General features: G+C 40.9%; 1 protein-coding gene across 10 annotated transcripts in view; it reads right to left on the bottom strand.

The window, feature by feature from the left end:
* Positions 1-550: 550 nt before the first annotated feature.
* cadm1a (cell adhesion molecule 1a) overlaps positions 551-24,361 on the bottom strand; it is a 427,187-nt gene continuing 403,376 nt past the window's right edge. For 8 of the 10 annotated variants that reach the window (XM_080483120.1, XM_080483123.1, XM_080483125.1 and 5 more), the window contains 2 exons: positions 5,188-5,316; positions 551-947 (listed from right to left, as the gene is read on the bottom strand). In XM_080483120.1, the coding sequence (XP_080339246.1) occupies positions 829-947; positions 5,188-5,316 (248 nt within the window). In that variant the 3' untranslated portion in view covers positions 551-828. The remainder of the gene's footprint in view (positions 948-5,187; positions 5,317-24,361) is intronic. The other 2 variants (XR_013936111.1, XR_013936112.1) reach the window with 1 other exon arrangement.

Raw genomic sequence — 24,361 nt, 5'->3', positions numbered from 1 at the left:
TAATTAACTGATGGGAATAATGGCTTGAGACGAATCACAGTATACTGGAGAGAGTTAATTCTTTTTACGATATGCAGGAGAGGATACGTGTGTGAAGACACATTTAGAGGAAATGAATAAAGTGGCTGTGTAATTTTACCCTCATACAAAAGCCAACAGCACATCGATAATTACGAGTGGAGGTGGGAGGGGGCGGGGGGGTGGAACATCGGCGGCGGGGGTGGGGGGTGGGAGTAGCAACGAGGCTATGCAAATGATGATCAACACAAAAAGTATGGGTCGAACCAAAACAATTCAGAACAAGGCACAGAATTTTCTGCAAATGGCTGAACTAAATAAAATTCGTACCAGCAGTTAGGGAGGTGTTTGAATGGTGAAGCTCTCTACAGTGATTTCTGGCAACGTCTGGCGCTCCCACCCACCCCCTCCCCAGTCCCCTGAACCCCCTCCACCCCCTCCGAACCCCCACCCCCGTTGTTTTTCTCCATTAACCGAAACCCCTCCCGCCCCATTTTTGTCCTTTTTTGTTTTTTGATTTTTTTTTTTCTTTAAACACACAAAACATTCCATCTACATCTGCAGACTAGACTAAACAACGGCTGAAAACCAGGCCTTCCTTTAACCCCCACCCACCACCACCGCCACCACCTTCTCTCTTCTACTCTCACTAAAAGTGAATCACCTCCAACCGCCCCCCCCCCCCCCTCCCCCCCCACATCCATCTATTCCACCAATACCCACCAACCTGCCCCCGCCCCATCCTATCCCCACCAAAAACAGCCCGGTGTCCCAAAGAGGACGCCAGAGTGGAGGGCTGTTCGTATCTGATTAGATGTAGTACTCCTTCTTCTCGTCGGAGTTGGTGTGGCCGCCCTCTGCGTTGATGATAGCTGTGTCGGCATCGGCCGCGTCGTCCGCTCCTTTGGCCTCGTGCGTGAAGTAGGTACCTGAGAGGGAGGTGACGGGGGGGGGACAGTGTCACGGACTGGATAATAGCCCGCTGCTTGCATGATACAAAAGATTAAAATGTGCCTCCTCCAACTCGCACCACCTAATTATGCAAATCCGTCTCCGTGTGGCCATTTACATACACAAACACCAGCGAGCTGTAATATTCTGATTATACACTTTCTTCGCTCTTTTTCTTTTTGTCTTCCTTTCTTTTAGCCATGCTCAAAATCAGGAAATGATCTTGGGAGTGTGGGGACAAGCGTGGCTTGCGCCTTCAAATCAACCACGTCGAAAAGCAAAAAGAGAAAAGGGGAACCAGCCAGCACCTTCAAACATAATTGAATACATTTATTCACATCCGATCCCAGTGGAGGTGTGGGGATGTTGACAATAATCTTGATAGAGTAAGTAAGGGATGGGCCTAAGTAAAAGCGGAACTGATGTGAGAAGATAAGAATTAAATAAACTCTGGTATCCTGGCGTGTTACTATGCAGTGTAGGAAAACCAATAGAAGTGAAAACAACCTCGATGGGACATTTTTACCTGGTGAAGACGCACAAAGAACATCTTACGACTAATACGCAACCTGCAGGATTTTCACCCGTACAAATTAACATGCTCATTTAACTTGCAGTGATTAAATTTGTATTCTTTAGAAGTGTGTGAGCTATTTAAATATGGTTCTACCATATTGAAATCCACACCATCTAATACCATGTAAAACCTGTAAGATTGTAAGAAAACTTGAAAGAGTTCAAGGCGTTTCATTCTTTCTTTTGGCAAAAACCCCCCCCCCCAAAAAACGGAGGCAAAAATCCGTATAAGCATCATTAATCACGCGTGGAAGTGTTGCCAACGAGCAGGAAGTAGCACCGACTCTATAACAAACCCAGAATACAGGGTCATTTGTAAGAGTTTGTTTCTGATATTGAAAATAGAACTATGAAACTATTTTGTTTGTGATGCAGCTGCTACATTTTCACTACTTACATGTCAACAGTTTGTAGAAACTTTTAACGATATTGGCTGAAAAAGACCTCAGAGATTGACACTCCACCCTTCTCCTATATCAACTCTATTCATTTGTATGTTGGTGGTTTATCTATTTATTTGTATATTATTCCACTTCCAGTTGGCATTTCTTTGAGAACTGATCAGGAACAACAAAGGAGAACTTAAGAGTTTTGGGTTAATTCATCTCTAATTAGTTGGTGGGCTCTGTGTCTGTGTTATGAATATGCTTAATTGAAATAATCTGAATTATTACAACCCCTATACTCACTTTCTGAGCTACGTTGAGCCATTATTGAGAGACGGGGCAATTAAAGATTCCGCAAACATGATTAAGTCTAGTGTTTTTGAAAGGAACTGTCCCAGTCTACTTGTGATTATTGGTCTTTATTCTGTCGTCACTGTTTATATGTGACCTGCAGGCACTTTAACTCGCAAACAGTTTGACACTAATCATATACGCAATCAGTCATCAGCTTTGATTGCTCACTTAAACCTTATTGTTTTTCATAATGCAAACGTGTTGTCTAACCGCCTCGGAGGAAAACAGGCTGCCACCGAAAGGTGATTGGAGTTTATTGCAGCGTATGTTTGATAGTTCGGCTCATAAGTTTTTATACGTGGTAAAGCCGGTTAGAGTGAAGCCTGATTTGGGAGGAATGATGAACAGCTGGATTATTTGACAGGTTGTTAAAAAGAGGAAAAACACATTTTAGACCGTTTGGATTGTATTTAAATCGAGAAGAGGCGATACATTAGGTAAGCTGTCATGCATGGGGAAAATATGCTGGTGGGACATCATAATACGCAGGGTGCGATCCTGCTGTTGACAGGAGCAATAAAAAGAGCACGAACTAGTGTGTTCAAATGATAGAAAAGCTGTTTTAGTAGAAATACGTGGAATGCAGACCTTGTTTATCGCATATGGATCTCCTAAATGTACAACATGCAATAGGATTTACGCTTGCATTGTCTAAAGCAGCTCAGCCTTTAGCAGCTCAGCTGTTATTGTGGGAAGCGTTTCCACAGCTGGCCCCCCACGACTTTTGTTTGCAGACTTTTGTTTTTAAAAAGATATTTTTTCGACCAATTACCTCCCATACAGACAGGATATCCTTTCTTACAGACCATGCCCATGTAAACAGGCTCTAATTCACACAAAACCCTCATTTGAATACTTCTGTTGGAGCTTTATGTCCCTCATGTTGATCACCTGCAAAACGACTGCAAGGTTTTTTTGGAAACATGGCACTGCACATGTGTCGCTAGATTGCTGCGAGTCGATCGAGTTCAGATCCGTTGAATTAAACAGCGCTTTTTAAAGTGTTGATGGCGTTGTCCTGTGGCTTAAACTCAAGGGGTTTGCTCTTATTGGTCCGGTCTACTGGTGACGTGGCTTTGCAAGGAAGGTCAACTTTATTGATTCTGAGGAAAAGAAAAATTCTATTTATGTGACTTGTAGACCAAAGGGTCAGTCTATAGCCACCACCCATTCTACAAAATCCCACGCTGAATATGATGTATGAATATGTTAGCGCAGCGAACATGTGACTGGAGGGTGTGACTTTAAATCCCACGATTATCAGCGTAAGTCTTACATGCATATCCGCTGTACAATATAGCATTTTACTATTATAACGCAGAAAAAAAAGAAGCATTTTTTCCCATTTACTATCTTCTTTCAAACATTCAGCCTAACCAAAGTGTGTATCCGTGCCTCTTTTCTGGTCTGCCTTTGTTTCCTGCGTTGCAGCCCTGTCAGATCTCACTATCACATCATCGCCTGCAGTGTTATTGTTGCCAACCATGGCTGAAAACTACAAAACTAAACCCAAGTCGTAATAAACCAAAATTGCCCTTTAAAATCTGTCTAGCGGAACTTGGCAGCCCGGCAGTGAGGCTGCACCACATGGCCATGTGGCAGGCACTCAGAGTTAATAAATCATGTAGGAGTCAGTCAGCTGGACATGGGGTGCTTTTGTTTACTAAACTACTTGGCTGATTTGGACGAGGCAGGACACGGATGGGAAAAAGATCGAAGCCACGGGGCTTGATGGGAGCGCAGCAGAAATTTATCAGCGGGTCCGAGCAGCTGTTGATAGACAGCCGCGATACAAAAATCCAGTCGGTTTTAACTGGCTGAGAAGGTGAGGTGAATAAACTGTGCGGGTCAACTGTGCACCACTCAACTACTTGAGGTGCAGGAAACCTACTATAATTTAATATAGTGGATTTTTTATTTTTTTTTACTCTTTCCACCACTGAGATTCACAGGTGGATAACTCACATGCTTACAGTGAATTTCAGCTTCTGGGCTCACACCATAAGGGAAAACTGTGAGTGCAGTGTAATAATAATAATAATCATAATAATATTAATCATAATAATAATAATAATAATCATAATAAGGAAACCTTTTGTTCTGCACCTTTAATTTGTCTCATTTACAGCGCTTCCTCTTTCGTTAATGTACCCACTTCCATTTCCTCCCGCGTGAGAAATATCAAAGTGTGAAATTTGTTATAGATTCTAATTATTTCTGTGTTATGAGGGCGGCATGCGAGATTTGTAATGCGGTTCAGCAGGACCGCATGAAAAATGTAATTTTACTCATCATCAGTAACCCGTAGCCTTAATAACGGTCCCTCTATCATTTGGATTGCATCCATCCGATGATGCAATGAGAAGTTTTTACCCAAATAAAGTGAAGAGGCTGAAGTTGATCATCAGTACAGTTCGCTGGTACACAATGCCCTGGAGTGGAAAATCACGCGGAAATGCAATTTACAGCAAAACAATGCATGAAATCAATACTTAAAGGCACCATATATATTCGCAATCTGTATATTATGCATGTATTAACATAAATAATTAAAACTGAGGCAATAATCTCTTGGTTTAGATTATAATTAGTATATTTCCAAAACAATAAAGGAGATATTTTACAGTGTCAAGTGTAGTTTGTTGTTTAGCTTCATCACTTCATGGGCATTAACGTTTCCTTCCAAGCTCCTGTCCATATTTTCATTGAGACTAACAGGCTGAATCACCTGCAAAGCATCGAGAGGTGATCTAACTCGCTCCTCTACAGCTCTCCATTGTTCTCATAAGTGGTCTAATTAAACATGCTTTACATAATAGCTCCCCCTTTTATGCAGCATTAGTCAGTGCAAAGGTAAATGTTTTTCTAAAAGCTTCAAAACTGTAATTCCAAGGCCTCTTACCTTTGTGTCTCGCAAAGTAGCGCCCCAAGACAATGAGTAGACAGAGCATGGCAAATACGACCACGGCCACCACTCCTCCGATGACTGCATGGTCCACCGTTCTGGGCGCTCCTTCTCCAGCCCGCGAATCTGAAAGAAAACAGGAGCAATACTCAATAAATGCAGCGAACGGTGCAGTGAAGAACTCCTCGTAACGCTGAGGCAAATAACAATCAGCCACCGATTCCCCGCAGGGACGTCTGACTGTAAAACACAACAAAGACGATGTTTGTGTGGTTTATTTAATGTGGAGGTAGACGGCCTGAAATGTGCCCATTTAACAACACTGGGAACAAGACTGCACTGTTTTAATCCAGAGATGCTCAAGGTGTCGTTATATTATTCAAGCCGAATAAGAAAAAGAAGAAGTAATAAAAGACCTGCATTGACACAATTGTGAGTAACACAACCACAAGAAAGAAAAATAGTTAAAGTTAACACAGTGCACATTTAGCAATGATAATTAGGGCATTATGCCGATTTTGCAACACCCAGGAGGGAAAAAAAGACCAAAAAGAGAATTAAGTAGAAGAAGAAATATCTTTATTTGTCACGTGTGCGGTGGCAATACACTGGTACAGTGAGATTTGTTCTCTACATCTCTATTTCATGTCTCTCTTGGTTGCAACTGGAGGATTTTTGTGGACTGTTTCCTCATTGATAGGTACGTCGACAAGGTTACTGTCTGTTTTGTTGGAAACAATTGAAGCTACAAGCTGCTGCCTTCACTTTTTCCACAGGAATCTAGTTTGAGTTCTTACGGCTCCAAACACGCTTGACTAACTTCAAGGCCACCCATTATTAGAATTGGTAACAACAGCGGGCATTTTTCAAAAAAATACTCAAATACAACTGATTCTCCTGATGAGAATCGGAGATGATAAAACGGGGTGTCACGCACAGCCGTTAATGAAATGAGTGTAACAGACGTGACCATCACAGGCTCCCACCCCATATATGTTTAAAGAAAAAGCTAGAAAAACAACTGGGATGCCAACTAGAACACAGACATAGCAGGAAATGTTAATCAACCCTATATTGTTTGTAAATATTACTTTTTTACGTTTATTAGGTATCAAGATATATGCCATCTAAATATCATAAAAGCTTTTGAAAAGGGAAAAAATGCCAAAATTCTGCATATTTCACAATTTAAACCTTTTTTAAAATATTAATTTCTTCAACTCTTGACAGAATTTTTGTGTAATATCACATGATCACCGCAACTGCTGTCTAATGTTATATGCAAAAACTAGTATTTTACATGTAAACATATACGGATTGATTCCAAATATGTTTCCTATCTGTTTATGTAATAATGCTTACATGCCTTCCATAAAAAAGGGGACAAAACATTCAAATGTCATATGAAATATATAATCAATGTGTAATGACAGCCATGTTCAAGCATGTTCATAATTCTCTTAATTTCTTGAAATCCTGCCCGAGCAACACTTCTGACATTATTACGAGCCAGATAATTGTTTTCCAGGGTGATAAGAGTGAGCAATGGGGGATATATGGACCTGAGGAAGACATATCCCTGCTATCTTTCTGTCAAGTTGCATTTTGTCAATCTGTCATATTTGACTTACCATTAGGATTGTATATTTTGACATCACCAACAAAAAAACCCATTTAGTTTTCAATCTATTGTCTCAAGCTTTTGGAAAATTACTGTTTAATTTGTACATCCTTAAGTTTGACTTTTCAACGACTGATATATCATCACAATTTATATCATAATATTGAATCAAAGCAACATGCTTTTTGGTCATTTCATCCCAACGCTTCTAATATAAAACGACACACGTCATATATTGCACTGTTCAATTTGTGTTATTGTGATTGTTTCCTCCTACAAGTCATAATAACTTTTTTTTTCCGTCATGGACTTCAGCTTGGCTCCTTAGTCTCTTGCTGACATTTTAATAACTATGCTATAAAATTGCCGCAACAATAACTGTTTAGATTGCAATCAAGAATTGATTAAGAATTACCATGTTCCTGCCAGAGTGAGAGAAATCACTCGGTAGTTTACCTTTCCTCAAGAAGCTATTTGACAGTGTTTGTGCGTCACTGGAGTAAAAAAACAAATAACCCCCCCCAAAACGATCATAATGGAAAAGTTTTGCACATCAGAAACATTTTCACAAAGTATTAAAGGGTGGGAATAGTGGATAATGTTTTGTAAGCTGTGAGAAAGGTTCGTATGTGAGCAACAGGCCCCCTGAAGGTCTTGACTGTTAATGCTGTGTGAAAGCTATTGATCAGGTGTAGACACCCATGACAACCCAGAGTTAATATGTGTTTGTGGACCTGATTGGACCTTTACAGGACAGAGAGGTCGATTCACAGAGCTGAGGTTGCACTGACCCACTTTTGCATCTATTTGTGAGGAAAACAGAGGGATCATAATACACAGCAATACGAAATCTGCAATACTGATACCGCAGAGAAAATAAAAGGTGTTGGTAGATTGATTAGAATTAAGTATTGTATTAAGTAATACAAAAGGTGTGCTAAAAGTTGAAGTATACAAGTCCAAAGACATATACTGTATATTAGATTAATTGATGTCCTAAATTTGATAATCGGCATGAATGTCGGTGAGCAATTGCAGTGAGATTGATGTGAAATGGTATCAAACGCCCCAAAAATAACATATTTACTCTTAAATCTAAACATCACGCTGATCGAACACAGCTTCAGATTTGTTTCATGCATTTTCTCTGATGTGCTGAAGATGCTGTATTAATCACTTTAACATGCACTGGTCCTCAATACATTTTAGTTTTTCGAGAGTATTTGGACACAAATCCCACATACACTTTACCCTCTGTGCCAAACTAATGGACATTTCCCATTGGTAACAAAAAAATAAATAAAAAAATACAGCTGAAATGGAGAAACAGTGAAGCCAGGACCTAGAAAAGCAGCCTGTTCTTAGTAATCTCTTCACGCCAGGAGCAGACCTTCAGCCCCCGCCATCCATTAGCTGTAGTAACTCACTAAAACGCCCTCCACATACTTGTCCAGCCCAGTTCTACACAGAGGATTTGCTGAGCGAGCTCCAGAAAGCTGAGCGAGCCGGCCACAATTGATTAACGAATAACAGAAACAGAGAGGAGAGAAACACCGCGGATAACAGCAGCTACCGCCCATCCCCTTATAACACCTGCAGGAATGGAGTCGGGAGTAGGGGGAGGGCAGTGCAGTGCTACCTGTCAAACTCAACAAAACATTACCTGATAGATCTAATAGGTTATTTTGACTTCAGATTTTCTTTTTTAGTCCTGGGCAGATTCAATTAAACCGAGCAGGAATCCTTCTGACATCCAATTCGCTCTTGTCAGGCCGCGAGAGCTGTGCTTTAACACACTTTCCTATTACGATGTTAATGTGGACTTTGGCTTTGGGGGGTGGAGGCGATAGAGCGTTGTTGCGCGGTCCGGTCGGGGTGGGTGGTGGAGGTGGCCGGGGTGATAGCGAATTCCTGATTGTCTGTACCAAACTTTCCTGGGTTTTAATTAATTTCGGCGGGGAAAGGAGAGAAGAGGCTTTCAAAGTGACTCAAACTCACACGGCCTTGCATTAAAGCGCCCGAGGGCCCGGCCTCATAAAGTTTTTCTTTTCGGGTAGCAAAAAACAGGCGCGGACGTGAAATTACATGCACCCATTAACGGGGGAAACACACTGAAGATTGCAAGATATAAGACGCTATTCATTCAGGGAGTTTCCCCAAAAGTGTAGGGTTGTGTGTTCCTATTCGTGCAAAAAAACTGGGAGGATTGATGCTAATTGATTAATGGACCGGAAGCGATGTGACTTACAAAATAAGAAATTGTCCCGTTGAAGGCGCTACACTAAAACATCTCACAAAGTTCTTTATTTCTATCGTTTTAATCCACACAGGATTTTTTTTTTTAAATTGATAACAGTTTCAAAATTAAAATCTAAAGATTATTTTCGCACTGGTTGTATTATGTCTCTTATTTTACATCACTAAGTTATTATAATTTCCACCATTTATTCTATTGGTTTTTACACCGATGTAGTCATTATTGTAAAACACTGGTAAATGAGGTTTATTACGTGCTAAATAAACTTTTGAAATAGTTTTTGTTGTTATTGTACAACTCAAAGTGCTTCGCAAAATAAGATAGGCGAAAATATAAACTTGACTTTAACTTTAGTCTTGTGATGCACATTTTAAGCACTTTTTTCCCCCCTCTCAATCTTTAAATAAAATCTACAGCGAAAAAAAATTCTTCTTTTATTAACAATAACCAATACAAAGTTAATTATTTTGCTCTTATGCAGAAGCTTCCTTAAATCCCAACAGCACTATAGCACTCTATTTTATTAGTTCTTTACTATATTGCCGCTTCACAAGTAGTTTCAACTTTCTCAATAAAACCCCAAAACATAAAAAACGGTGGTGCGGGTTTCTTTTCTGGCTCTTTGAAATGAGCTCTGTTTGTACTGTCTGGGTGTGTCGTCAATTCCCACGAAGCACTCAGTGGCAGTCATAACATATAAAGCAATTTGCACGTCACATCAGCTGAGTATCACTTATGAGCAATTACTGTCACCAAGTAAAATACAGTATATTTTCGAGCTTATCGTACAGGCCCGAGTGAAACGTCAAATTGCACGGGTCATTGTTTTAGCAATCAAAGAAGTGCACACTCCAGACAATTACTGTTATTGCCTTCTCTTAAAAGTTGCCTCTGTCATGAATAAAAAGCATGGGAAGATCCACATCAAAACTGGAAATGGCGACAATTTGTGTCCTTTAACTGCGGCTCGCGGTATTAATTACCCAAACAAAAGGAAAAACAAAGTTGAAGTAAGTGCTAATATCGCTGAAGTGGCCACACTCAACCCGTCCATCATCTTCTCCGCTCGTAATCTCAAACTGACTCAGCTTATCAAAGTGTGGCAGGCAGCTCAGAACACCTGAAAACCTCGCTCTCATTTCCCATATTGGCGAATTAGAAGGGGTAAACTATCTGTATGTGGCCGTTGTCCACATTCAAAGCCTTCTGATCTTCTGAGATATACCTCACATTTACTCAAGGAGGGTTTCTCAGAGGAGGAGGCTCGGGAATCAGATAAAGCAATGCTTTTGAATATAAATACCATTAAAACACAAAGCTTCACAATGTTTTGATAAACCAAGGATATACAGAACCTTCAATCGTTCACATTACACCTACAGGAGAGGTCAGCCTGCTGAACGTGGGAACATTTAAAAGTAAAGGGCAAGTAGATAGGAGAGGTTGTGTACATTTTTAAAGTTAATAATGGCAGATAGCTTCATCTTTTTATTACTTTAATTTCATAGTACATAGGCAACTTCTGCAAGTGCAATAAATGACCATCTTAGGGTTTTTAATGTTTATGATACATTAAGCCAAACAGATCATTCCCAGTAGTTTAACTGTCAAAAGTTCAAAAACAGCTAAAGTTAAAAAAACAGCTTATGTATAATTTTGTCTGTTTTGACAACACCAAGCTTAAATCTCCATTATTTGCTTTCAAACCGTTGTGACCTATTTTGTACATAACACAGACGTGAAGTGTTTCAGTTATACTAACATGTAAAAGAGTCGGGGAGCAGAGGACTAATGTCTTTTTTAACTGTATAAACTTAATCAGATTAATGTATAAAAGCTTCCCTCGCAGATACAGTTAGACCGAAAGTGCTTGGGGCCTGGACATAGACTGTGGGCCGAAGGTTGAGTATCACTGGCAGGTGGAATATAAACAAGAAATCATCTCTCATCCGCAAAGTTTCAGAATCATTTACCCCAGAAGTAAAATCTTCACCCTGGTACCAGGGACTGTACAAACTTCCTGGTACTTGAGGGAAAGTTTCCAAGATCGAAATCCAGCTTTTGTCTCAATCCTCGGCGGATCTTTGTCAGGTCAAACATTGTTGAGCTCAACTAGTTTGTCTTGTATTGTGCGACTGTCATCACGTTACATTTGTCAGCTCCGAAGGAACAATAGGAAACGTGGACGTTAACAAACACAGTCATAAAAGACGGCGCGGGAACACTAATCTTCACGTGGTTTTCACAAATCTCAGTATCAGAGACACGGATCTGCCTCCTCTAACGTCTCTGTATTTGTTTTTCTCTTTTTGTTCGCACCGATAATTTGTCTGATCTAAGGAAAGGAAAAACACCACATTGTATGCTGTCGTATTACACCACTGCTGTTCGGGCTTATCTTTCCACGAGGCTCCTTCCCACTTTCAAATGCGCCTGAAATATAAATGATTCATGGAGAATGGGCTCCAAGCGGGGGGTGTCCACGGGGCTAAACAAAGCACTCGGCAGTCAATCAAGAGTGGTCATTTTGGAAGGGGGTAAAAAACATCCACCTGACGTGGGAATGTGGAGTATCTCATTTTCATAAGGACGTGTTGACGGAGGCTCGGTTTAAGACAAGAGGAGATCTGCTAATTGGATCTGCTAATCTGCTAATTAAGCCTTAGTGATTTCAGTGTGGCGCCCATACAGCCTGTAGATAGACGGGCAATCAGGAATATAGCCATACCATGTGGGTGGGGGTGTCATAAGAGCACGCTGGCTTGTCAAGATCCACTTCCATTGCCAACGTCGCTCTCGTTTAAAGAGCGAATGTAATTAAAGTTCCCGATGAACCTATTCACTGAACCTATTTAAAACTGTCAGTTAAATCTCTTGCCTCTCAGGTAGCGGTCGGTGCGCCGCTTACATACAGAGCGACTCGGTCAGCGCGCCACGGGGTCATCTTCAAAACAACATGAAAAAAAAAAGGAAGACGGCCACACCAGTAAAGACAGAACCAAATAAAGAAAAGTAGCTCACAGGTCAAATAGTTGGAACCGAAAGGATTCACAAAAAAACTTCGGTGATTCAAGAGGCGGTCGGACTTATGTCTGCGTTTGCAATTTTAAAAACATCATTACTTTTTTAATATGCTAGCATAACTGGGGAAAATCGCTAAGAGGGGTAAACCAGGTATACGGCGGCGATCAAAGAGCTCTCCTCCAAGTCGGACGGCTTCCCGGTGGAAAGACTTAAAAATACAATGCTCCAAATCGATGGAGGAGGGAGGAAACTATCCTGTCTTGTAAGGTTAAAGATTAAATAATTAACCTCAGCACACCTCTGATGCAACCACCAACTTTCAGGGTCATTATTACCTCTGCTTTATGTGCAAAACCGGCTTCAGTCTAGATTGACATGAGGAGAAGTTAATAATTTAGGAGATTTCAAGGATTTTTTATGCATTTTGAGGATCTGGAGCACGAGCTGCCATCATTACAGGACAAGCCAAGGGTTTTTTCATTCAGGACGTTACTGTACCTTTATGGCTGTATAATTGTTCTCCTGCATATTACAAACCATTACAAAGTACAAAGAAGCTCATGTTAGATAAATGTAAAATACACTGATGAATCCTTCAATGGTATTGCTCTTTTCTACATGTTTATGAGAGGCATGCATGTGAAATCATGTCAAAAAGTTTAAAGCAGTTATAAAATGTTGGGCAAAATGACATTACCTTAATGATATGTTTGTTGAATATATGGAGCTGCCACTTAAAACGAGGAAAAGACCTCCCATACAGTTGTATAGTGAAGGAGTCTAAGTAGCCAATCATGTCACAAAGCCTGTAACCTAATAAAGAAAACATTACCACAACCATAATACCCAGTTCTGCATCATAATTTTCCTCAATTAATGAATAAAAATGATGGCTTTGACATCCACTATATTTATTTTTGACCATCAAATGGCACAAAGACGGCAACACTTTTATTTAAAAGAAACTGTCTTCTGTATGTATTATTCTAATATTGATGGCAGTTATTGCATTTTATTTTTTCTTATTGTGCTTATGCATATTCATAATAATCATAATCATAATAATAATAATATGCCCAGTAGTTAGTACCTTTTTTTAATGCTATGTCAGTAATGTGATGACTTGGCCAAAGTTACTGGCCATTAATACATTATTGGTTGCCACAAAGTGCTTTTGGACACATGAATCTTCTGAAGTAAAGGACGACGCACATTTACATATGAATCTGTGGAGCCGCTACAGAGGGGCTAAAGAACCACATCTGGCTCCACAGCTGCAGGTTACAAACTATTGAACAAGAAAAAGAGAAAGTACAAGACAAGAGTTGAAATGGTGATATGCACTAAAGTGTCTCCTACCCTCAAAGGGCAACGGCTAAGTGTCAAAATTTAAACAAAAAAAGGAAATGAAGAAAAAAAAAAAATTGCTATAATTAAACAAGACAAAGCCAAGGCGACAGTGAAGCGCCATTTCATTTTAAATTCATATCTTTTGGGCTCTTTAAATTCCTTTTTAAGCAAAACAGCAGTTGTAATTACCACTTATACTGAGACACTTTTACTGAAAATAACACGCCACATCATTCAGCTTCACTTCTCTTTGTGCTACAAACTTCTGGGCCTGCCTTTAAAATAGAATAGCTCAACCCCAGCTGAATAACGACAAGAAGAAAAAAAAGAAAAAAAAAAACCCACGTAACATTGAAAAGGAAGCTTAATAATGCTTAATTCACATCTGGTTGTAAAGTGTGTCGCAGATGAGAATCAGACAAAAGAAGCTGGTATTTCTTTTTTTTTTTTTAAATGACATTCCTTGTTATACAGAGCTTTATCATGAGAAGGAAAGTAAATGTTCCACCTCTTCGCGAAAATAAACCGACGGTGCATTATCTCCTTAGAAACCTCACAGCTTTTTATATCTGATGGAGCCATTCATCATTCATCTAATCACGGCCAGTCTTCATCCAAAATGTAATATAATTATGGGCTATAACTGTTCTCAGGATATTAAGCTGTATCTAGGCCATGGGTAGCTCAATAAACACCTTCTAATAATGGCTTTTAGTGGTCTCAGGAGTGACTTATCCTAACACATTGAGGACTCTCTATGGCTCCCAAGGCCAAATGAGTTTGCAGCTTGTTGCAGAGATGCACATCAGTCCTGTTAATGGGGACACTGTTTGAGTAAAAAAAAAAAAAGGACCCCAATGGAGCTTCGCTCTATTCGCCAGGCTGCCATTTCTTCCCTCATGCATGATTACGAGCACCCCCCCCAGTCCCCCCGCTGCCGCCCCCTCCCCCGACACTCTCCTCCCACCACGCTGTCACCGAGCTGCATCCAGCCTCGGTCATGGCAAACAACGGCTGCAGAAAAACTCCAGAGGAGCGATGGGAAGACGTCACGGAGGGGCCTGGTTTGCACGGCTGCGCACAAATGTGGGGTTTTCTATGAAATCCTGTGATTATTTATCAGGGCTGCACAATATATTGCAAATTCAAAGTTATTGCGACATCAACATGTTCAATATATATACGTTGTACAGATAATATCAGTTCAAATCAAGGGACCAAAACACCAAAAACACCAAAGTCAACAGATTATATGCTTCTGAAATGTGGTTGGAGAAAAATAGGCCAAGAAACTGCTGGTGCAAAATAGTAGCAAGAGAAAGAACACTGTTATTCAGAGGAAGACATCTTAAAGCACGAAGACATCAGCATCGTCTACGGAAGTGAATTAATCCACAAACTGTGTCAATCCTTCATGTTTACCTGATCTTCTGCGTCCGTAATATGGTTTACAAGTAACTGAACGCAAAGACGTTACTTAACAGCCAAATGCACAATGCAAACAGAATAAAATTGTGTCAAAAGCACTTAAAAGAAATAAATTAAAAAAAAATCCTGTCAAGGTCAAAGTCACACAAACAGGAGATGTTGAACTAAACGGAAGTGGAGGGCCTGCGCCTCTTCTGCTCTGGGCACATTGATAATAGCAACAGAAGAGACTGTGTGCATCCCAGAGTTGTGAGACAGAATAGTATCAGTGAAATGACATCGGGGGCTTTGTGTAGATCTCTGTACACAGCAGACACAGCCCTGGGTGGAGGAGCTGTGCCAAGGAAATGAGGGGCTAATCCTGGAAAAGAAGCCAAGACAATGGCTACATTTACATACATGCAGTAAACAGACTGCGGTGCATTCTCTGGTCAAGGTCGCACTCGGAGATGAGTTGTTTACACGAAGCGTACAAAAGCGCACCTCAGCGACTCTGCCATATTTACATAAATCAGCTTTTTTTTTTTTTTTTTATTATTTTTATTTTTGGACAGTTTTCCTCATTCTAAAACAGTAAGAGAGCTTGTTAGCACCTCTCAAAACACACATGGTAAAGCAAATATCACTAATAGGCAGGGTTGGGAGCAACTTGTGGCTGTACCAAGACGACATTTTAAGAGAAATGTGAGGAAATCGAAAATTAGTTACTGGAATTTCAATGAATTACTTTTGTCGTATACGGAAACAGTTTAAGAGCTGCTGTCTCTCTCGATCCTTCTCACAAGCTGCGCTTAAGCTCCGGCTGCCATGATTAAATTTGGTGAAATGTCAAACATAAGGCCCGCGGGCCAGACGGTCCAATCCATCTGAACGAGTGAACTTACAAAGACAACCTGATTTTTTTTTTCTTTTCAGTTGGAATAACTTGTTTTCAAGCAGTACCACAGCATTGAGAGAGAAGTAGAGACCTCTGTCCCCATCTGTCCTTAGATTTGCCATAAAAAGCACAAAGGTCATGGTCATTTTTGGACTTTTGGATTTGGGACATTTTCTTGTGTTTTCCGCTAAATGCTACCTGCAAAAGCACAATATTGTCGAAACTTCATAAGAGTTTTCTTCAATTTGTTCAGGTTTGTAAAGAATAATTCAAAATATATGTCAATATGTCAAAGATTTAGATAATTTTGTATAATTGTACTTCCTTCTCCATCTTACCTATAGAGTGATCAAATGCACCGAGACATCCCAAGAGTAAAACTTATGCAGAAGTTTCCCAAAGTTCTTTGTAACTAGTTACTTCCTGTTTCCAGTGTGTGGTGAAGTATCTACACTACGTTTTAATACAGTCAGCTATCACTGTGGTGTAACTTGCACTCATTTACGTTGAGGACCTCTGCCTTACTGTGTTGGTATAGTAAATTATTGGGAATAAAAAATACTGATCTGAGCTGTATAGGTGTAAAACAATGTACACCTTCTGATCTTGACTACCTCAGGGATTGTATTGAAAAGTCACTGAGCACGATGCGGGAGCTGTGGCGGCCAAGAGGAAACGCTACGAGACGAGAGTTTAAATAAAGATGGCTGCCAAGCGCAATATTCCCTTTGTTATCGCGCTCTCTAAACGTCTGCTTCGTCATGCCATTTCGCCCGTCTTTGAGGAGCGATGTTGTGGCACAATCTTTGCAAGGTGTAGCCACGCTGACAAAAAACCCGCGGCGATAATGAAATCCTTCAGCGGAGCCGGGCGCGCGGTGTCGTCCTCTAATCCCAGCCTCACCTCAAAGGATATTCAGACCAGCTTACATGCATGGACGGTGCCAGTAAAAATAAATAAATAAATAAAATAGAAAAAAAAAAAGCTGTGAGAAAATCGGCTGCATTTTGTAAGTGACTCGTGATACTGGATGAAAATAACATATAAATGATATATTATTCACAGAAATCTGTCATGTATCACACAAAAAAAAAAAAAAAAGAAGAAATATTGTGATCGTAGATTTTAGGTTTGTACAATTTCTCTATCACTGCTCACTAATATCCAGAAAAAGCCACCGAAAAGGAGGAAAAACTGCCACAAGAGTGACCACAGCCTCAGAATGTCCTCAGGGGCCAGAGGTACAAGTCTAAATTAAAAAACGAAAGAAGAGAGAGAGAGAAAAAAAAAAAAAAGGTCGTCGTCACCCGTTATTAATCATCAAACTCCATTTCCTCTCAGATCTCATCTTTTATTTTCCGAATACTCAATAATACATATTCATTTCAGGATGTAACCGATATTCCATACAGGTGAATTACAGTGTTTCCCTACACAATCTAGTCCAGATTTCACTTCTTTTTCTTTCTTTTTTTTTTGCTTCTACTGCCCTGTTGGGTGTCATGTCCGTGCTGGTCCAACCAAACTAACCGGAAACCGCCTGAGAGGAAAGTTGTGGGACTTATGCTGCTGTCATGGCAACCATTGGCCAACATGCAAATTGTTATAGGAGCGTTCAAAAACAAGCAACATACGAGTCAGACGCCATGGGACTCCGTTTTGAACTACACATTGCTCCACATCACGCCTGGAAGCAGCTTCGGATCAAATTGTGCACATTATGAGCGTTAATGGAGGCTTGTCATGTAACCTTTGTCTGTAATGAACAACACTCGCATGCAGTATCATGCCGCATCATATCCCAGTGGCATGTAAAGGGGGCAAAGAAGCACAAACTGTCATTAAAATGCAAAAACACAGCAATAAATGAAAGCCGAAGAAGATCCCACCACTCTACTGCCACCTTTTATTAAAACGCATCTCTGGAATTTGTTATGAGGACAATGACATTTGATGTCAGGTTTTTACATGTAGCGCCGGGATTAATAAGCCTGCTTGTTATTTCAATTCTGCCCGCATTGTGATGAGATCAAATCTCTATTTTGCATATTAGGCAGGCAAAGATTACACAATTGTCAATCGACATGGGCCCCGTGAGAGTATCCCTCTCTGGGGGCCATTATGAAGTACAAGATGATTGTCATGTGACAAATGAAGACAGCAGAGGGCACGTGTAGGCTCACCTCCGCTATTATTACCATGAAAAGGCAACCAAATGATCCAGAATTCTAAAGTATAAATACATTAAACCCGACTGGAATGTTTTGACAGGCCGCGCAGTGGAGCAGTGGTGAGGCTCATCATGTGACTATCTCTGGTCCGAGTCCAACTTTGGGTCTTTGTGTGGAGTTTGTATGCTCGACATGTGCGTGCATGGGCTTCTTTGAGGATCATGTGAAGGATAAAATTCACGAAATATGCCACCATAAACATGCATTTAAAGGTGATCAGGGTTTCTACCTGTAGATGTGAATGTGTGTGTGTGTGTGTTTGTGAGACACGGTGCATGCTGCCTTCAACCCCTCGGTCGACTGAAGCAGTATGGAACACAGCTGGATGTTTGGAGTCTCATATATATTTATCATCTATAAATAATGAGTCCAAAACACCGACTGGCTACTTTCATTTCATCCCCACCATGATGCTAACATCAGTGATGAAACTTGTGATGAAACATTCAAGGTCTCCATGTGGGAGCTCCGGGGATGCCTTAAACTCTCCTCTGGCTCCTTCAAGATCTATCCAAGATCCAAAAACCTTGAAAAGCTCCTAACATTTCTATCACTCTCGGCTCTACGACGAGCTTAAAGAGCAAAAAGCAGGTGATACGCAGTGATTGAAATGTGTGTGTGTGAGCATGGTTTATTGAACTTGACTAAGTTTTAAAGGCACAGAACTTAATTTAGCCACAAAACACTTATGCGAGTTTCCTTCAGTTAGGGTGAGGCGGGACGTTAATGGACTATCACATTATTTTAACCCACGGTGCAGTGGTTGCTACTTAAGCTTTCTAATGAGATAGCCCCCCTCTCAAGACTTTCTGTGTGGCGTTTGCATCTTCTGCCTGTGCGTGGAGGCGTTTTCATAGAGAAGATGGATGGACTGATTGAGGAAAAGAAATCTGCTTATCGTCCGCCTGCTCCTGGTCACCGGCTCGTCTGTCTTGCCTTGTTTATTACCAATTGATGGAATAAGGAGTATTTACACTCACTAAAAAAAAAAAACATTGATTTATATCAGCACGTTCAGATGACAAAGGGGAATCGTGGGAATATTGCGCCATCTTAATATACCATGCTCTGTCAGCAATAACACTGACAATTATTGTTATTTCATACATATTCACAAGAGCTAATATGCTAAACTGCTCCGCGAGAGGTTTAAAAGGGTCTTGCAGGAGATAATGGGAGAGCAGTTGGCATGAAGCTGCACTGACGGTGCAGGTGTGAGCACTTCAGCAGGTTGCAGAACTGGGTGACAGATGGGGATGATTGACAGGGTGGATTAATGTGAATTACAAAGAAAGAAAACTGCTGTGATTTGTATTCATCTGCCGAGCCGATGCACAGAACAAGAGATCGAGGGATAAAAACCCCTTTTTAGCTTAAATGACTAATGTCTTTTGGAAAAATTGGTAATTTTTCCTCCATAATGAGTGAGTACATTCATATATTGTTAACGCAGCAATGCGCGGATTAGAGTGTTTGTATGATGTAATTTGTGAGTTTCTTGGCAGAACAAATACGTTTTGTTTATTTTTTTTTGACTCCTGAGATGGGCCGACTGCGAGTTGTGCTGTTGGATGATTCAATTGCAAAAGTGTCACAATGAACACGCATAAAAAAAAAAAAAAGAATGGATGAAATGCCTGCAAACTCAATGCAGCTGGTGCCTGATTAAAACCTTCACATCTGTGTCACAGGTGAAGGGGGTTAAGAAAAAAAAAGAAAAGAAAAGAATCCACCTGCTGATTACAGTTCAGCGTCTCTTTCAGCGCTTCCCTGTTTATTTCATCATGTAAAAAGCCAGACGTAACCTTAGAGGTTCACTTAACTTCCAGCAGGAGGTGAGCTGGAAGAGGAGAAAAGAGGCTTTTCTTGCAGTTTTGAGGAGGACCCCTGTTTGTAACCTGTCACACTCCGATGTGAGTCTGGAAACTCATTAATGCAGCATATGTGCCTCATTTTGAAGCGAGCCCCAAAGGTGAGCTCAAGCCGCTGAGCGCCAGCATCCAATGCAAACACATCCGTCTCTTGTTTGCGTGTGCATTTTAACCCTTTGTGGAGCAAGTATTTGGAAATGGAGAATGTCGACACTTTGAAAAAGAGGTTCCAAGAGCTCCGTTTTAAAAAAAAAAAAATTATGTTACTGCCAACAAAACAGACATAAATGTAACTTGTACGTCATGAAAATCTGTTTGAAAGTGTAAAACTGAAGAAAACATAAATCATATATCACAGAGAGGCACACTGGTGCATCATGGGAATGGCCGCTGTGTTTAAAGGCACAGTGCAGATATTACAGCCCAAAGTAATGAGATTACGGTAATAAGTGAAGACATTATTTTTGATCACAATAATGTTATATTTTTAAACACCATAAGTATTACTTTAGATCACAAACACACACATTTATATAAAACACTAGGCTTTTGTTGTCTTTAAATACTCTTTGTGGACGTGAAAAGAAAAGCAGATGAAAGGATCTGGACTCATGTCGGTAATGAGAATTTATGATTTGCACTACACAAGTATCATGTGGTGATTCGGATGAGACAGCAGGATAAGGAAAGATGTGGGTGAGTCTCATCAAGCTTTAACAAACATGTCACTCATTTTTGCCAACAACAGCATTTGATACAGACTGTTTGTGAACACGTGTGAAGAGAATGGCATGTATCAGAATGAATTCCATTTTGAATCATTTTAGTATAATTTTCACAATTATGTAACTAACAGATAAAGAACAGGCGAAGGCTCCGATAAGCTTTCGCTTCTTTCTTCAAGAATCTTTTTCTGACATGTTTACTGTGCACGTGTGATATGAAAGCGTTGATACGTACTATAGCTGCAGGGCAGTGGGCACATAATTCATGAACTCTGTTTATCATCCTGCATATTTCTTTGTGATGTGATCTATAACGGTCATTAACTAATAATGGCCAGGTTTAGATCGATAATAGACATAAAAGGATTTCAGAGTGTCTGTGCTGCTCACGCTTGTGAAATTCAACATCACTCCTCCGCTAAAGCTTGAACTTACTACATCGTCATCGTCATCTGCTTACAGGGAGACACGATGAAGAAAGACAGTTTAAAGGGGGTTGACCGTTGTGTGCATAAAAGGGTGGTTGCATTACAAAAACCACAGCACCCACTAGTGGCCTGACGGATAAACTACAGTCTTTTCAGTTTTTTTGCGTACGACAATCACTTTCAAAAAGTCTGAGCGATTTAGACAACACAATTTGGTTTTAATGTCACTGCTTCTAAAAGGCCACAGATATCTGATTTTGTCTGCCCTCATCGACTTACGGTTGGTTTCTGGATGCGTTTCAAGATTTTGCAAATCACTTTTAACCCTTCTTTGGTAATTTCTTAATTACTTCCTGTTTAGTCCAAACTATCCACGAATTCGCAACCATCACCAAAGACATGAAAATACAACATTTGGATTATTCTAATTTGTGTAACTAATGACAAAGCCAGACACTTCTGCTTCAAATACATCGATGTAAGGAAACAACATTACATGGATTCTGATCTTTTGGTAATTCACAAAAGGCCGAATGAAAATGTTGTTATGTTACCAATGAATAGCAGAAACTAGTTTTTTTTCTGAATTATTTGGGCAAGAAATCTGATTAATATTTACAAATTCCTGATAAAGTTTGCCACATGACAGGTGCGCAAAGTAAGTTTGCATGAATAAAAAGTTCAGCATTTTATTTATCATTTAGTTACTTCTCCACCGATAACATATCAACTAAAACAGTGATACAAAATAAAGCATTAAGGCTAATTTCATTTTTTTTTTTTTTATGTTAAAATTGCAAAAAATCTAATCGAAGATGTTTGTAACACAAATATTTTAGTTTATCTCTAATAAATCCAAAAAATTTACAAAAGTCTTGCTGTTAAATCAAACTACAGAAAAAAAAAACAACTACTTTATCATTGTTTTCTAATATTTTGAGACGTAGCTGTTTGATATCCAGTTGGGTTTTAACTAGTTATGTAGCAGATAATAGGTTCCACTGATGTCAGTTTTGATTGAGCTGTGACTCCCGGACCAAACTCATCATTACGCAGCCAGCAAATTCTTCCAACATGCGTGCGAGCGCGGGGCTCCGGTGACGCTGTGTCACAGTCAAAGAGCTGCCGCCGCCGCGTCCCCTTCACCTGGCGGCGTGTCGTGCCGTCACTGATGTTGGCAGTGCCATCTGTCCCTTTGATAGCTCGTCGGCCCACGATCACCTGTGAGCCGCTGTCTGAGCCGTGCGAGGACTCGGTACTCGAGTCAAAAGGATTTCACTTGGAAATCTGCCTGCTTCTCATCCACTTGTCTCTCCCAATCATTTCCATACCTAAGGCGGGGAAGACATAGCTGAGCATTGACGCTGCACATACGGGGGCCACAGATTAAAGGTGCCATGGACATAAAATCTTATAAAAAATTAACCCCCCCCCACCCCCTGCAGTGACGATCAAAGTCAAAAGACACAATCACTACATTTGTTGCACATCAGTACTTGAGTAATCTGGCACATTGTGCCCTTGTCATTTAATGAATGCCTCGTCTCTTTAATGACGTCGAAATGTGACAGCTTAGTCCTTGGATTAAAGAGGAAACTTCTGTGCTTCACCCGCCGCCGTCCCACTGTGAGCAAAGTGGCCATTATCCTGCTGTATTCCTCTCCACTATTAGATCTCCGCGCGCGGCTCAATTATCCCACTACTTCCACACGCTTGCTGACAGCCGTGTTGGCAGGTGTGTCCTTTCCAGACGTGCTCACCTCTCCGGATGGGAAATTAGTCAGTGCACCTAGCCATCAGCTAAAGCAACTGACATCTTCCACCAACATGCCCTTTCATTAAGAGTGAAGCGATGGAGGAGAGATGAGAAGGAGGAGAAGCCGCGTGACCCCCCCCCCCCCCCCCCCACCCCCACCCAACATCAGAACGCCGCCTCCGAACCGCGGACCGCATTTGTGTAATCTCCAAAACAAAATAGTTTCCTGGGGAGTTGTTTTACCTCATGTGGGTTACATCCTAAAAAGAAAGTGGCTCTCGAGGCACGGCCCTGGTGCAGGTGTGCGCCGCTGATCTGAGACACGCTAACGCCGCGATTCAGCCGCCAAAGAGGAGGCGAACGGATGTTTCATGACACTGACTTTGACATATGCAAAGCATAAATCCAACTAAAACACCTCAGACTTCAAGAGAGCCCCCCCCCCCCCCCCAAAAAAAAAGAAACCCGGGCCCCTGAGTTGTTTACGTATGCATATATGCATGAATATGTTGTTGGGGGAATTATTTCTGCTTCGATAAAGTCTTTTTGGAAAACAGTGTGTTTGCTGTCTCCCTATAAAATGACTCAGCTCCTCTATTGTTTAAACATTCATGTAACTCTTTCTATAGTTTTGGTTTCACATGAGCGCCTCTGACTCCGCTGGTCTCACAAGTGAAAATGACTTTGTGCCGCAGCAGCCTCGAAGAGCCCGGAGTGCACTGGAGTTTATCCACATGCATAATAAAATCAGTCATTATGTCGGAGTTTTTCCAGTTTCTGCGTCGCTCTCATTCCGGCATCACAGCTAAAGCTTAATTTATAGGAACAAAACGTTTCGACACCCACTTCTCCAGTCCACTGGCAGCTCATCTGCGAGCCTCTTCTTTTCTCTGCTGCATGTTTAATTTGTTCCCTCCTGCCCCCCCCCCCCCACCCCCCAACACCCCCACCCCCGTGCCTAGCCTATTTTACAGGGAAATGGACAATCTAGGGAAGAGCCTTCAAGCTCAGTCGTGTCTCGGTTTCTCTCTCTTTGACTCACGAAAAAAAAAAAAAAAAAAAAAAAAAAAAAAGCGACACATCGCCATGGCAACAACGTTGGGGAAGTGCGGGGTTGTAGGGAACCGGGCGGTCAATGCTGACGGTTTTACGAGGGGATCTGACACGGAGTCACACGGAAACATGGGCATGAATTTTTCAAACTTCCTCAGATTATAGCTCAACCCATGTAAACTATATTTAGTGCTGCACTTGAATTGATTTAATTCAGTATTGAAGTGTCCAACCAGCTCGGGTACTCTCCGTGCAGGCCAGTGGAATAAATGATGGATCGAAAGTCTCCCCACATGATTTATCAAGACTGCACACCTCTAATAATTGATTGCATTGTCTTTTTTGGGCAAAAACCTCTGCAGGATTTCTCCCTTTCCATCCCTGCAGTTGCTTGACAGGCGGAGTGTACACCTCTGTTCTAGGTGCAAGTAGCATATCGAAGTAGCTGACCAGGCGATGCACCGCATTCGCACAAATCAACTCCTCAGCTGCTTTCAAGACTTTTGGAAAAGTCTTTCCTATGCAGATAGAAAGGATGACAGCGACACAC

Source organism: Lipophrys pholis (assembly GCF_963383615.2).
Source record: "Lipophrys pholis genome assembly, chromosome: 16".
NCBI classification, from domain to species: domain Eukaryota; kingdom Metazoa; phylum Chordata; class Actinopteri; order Blenniiformes; family Blenniidae; genus Lipophrys; species Lipophrys pholis.
Note: the sequence above shows the minus strand (reverse complement) of the source record. Positions and strands in the feature narration are given on the sequence as shown.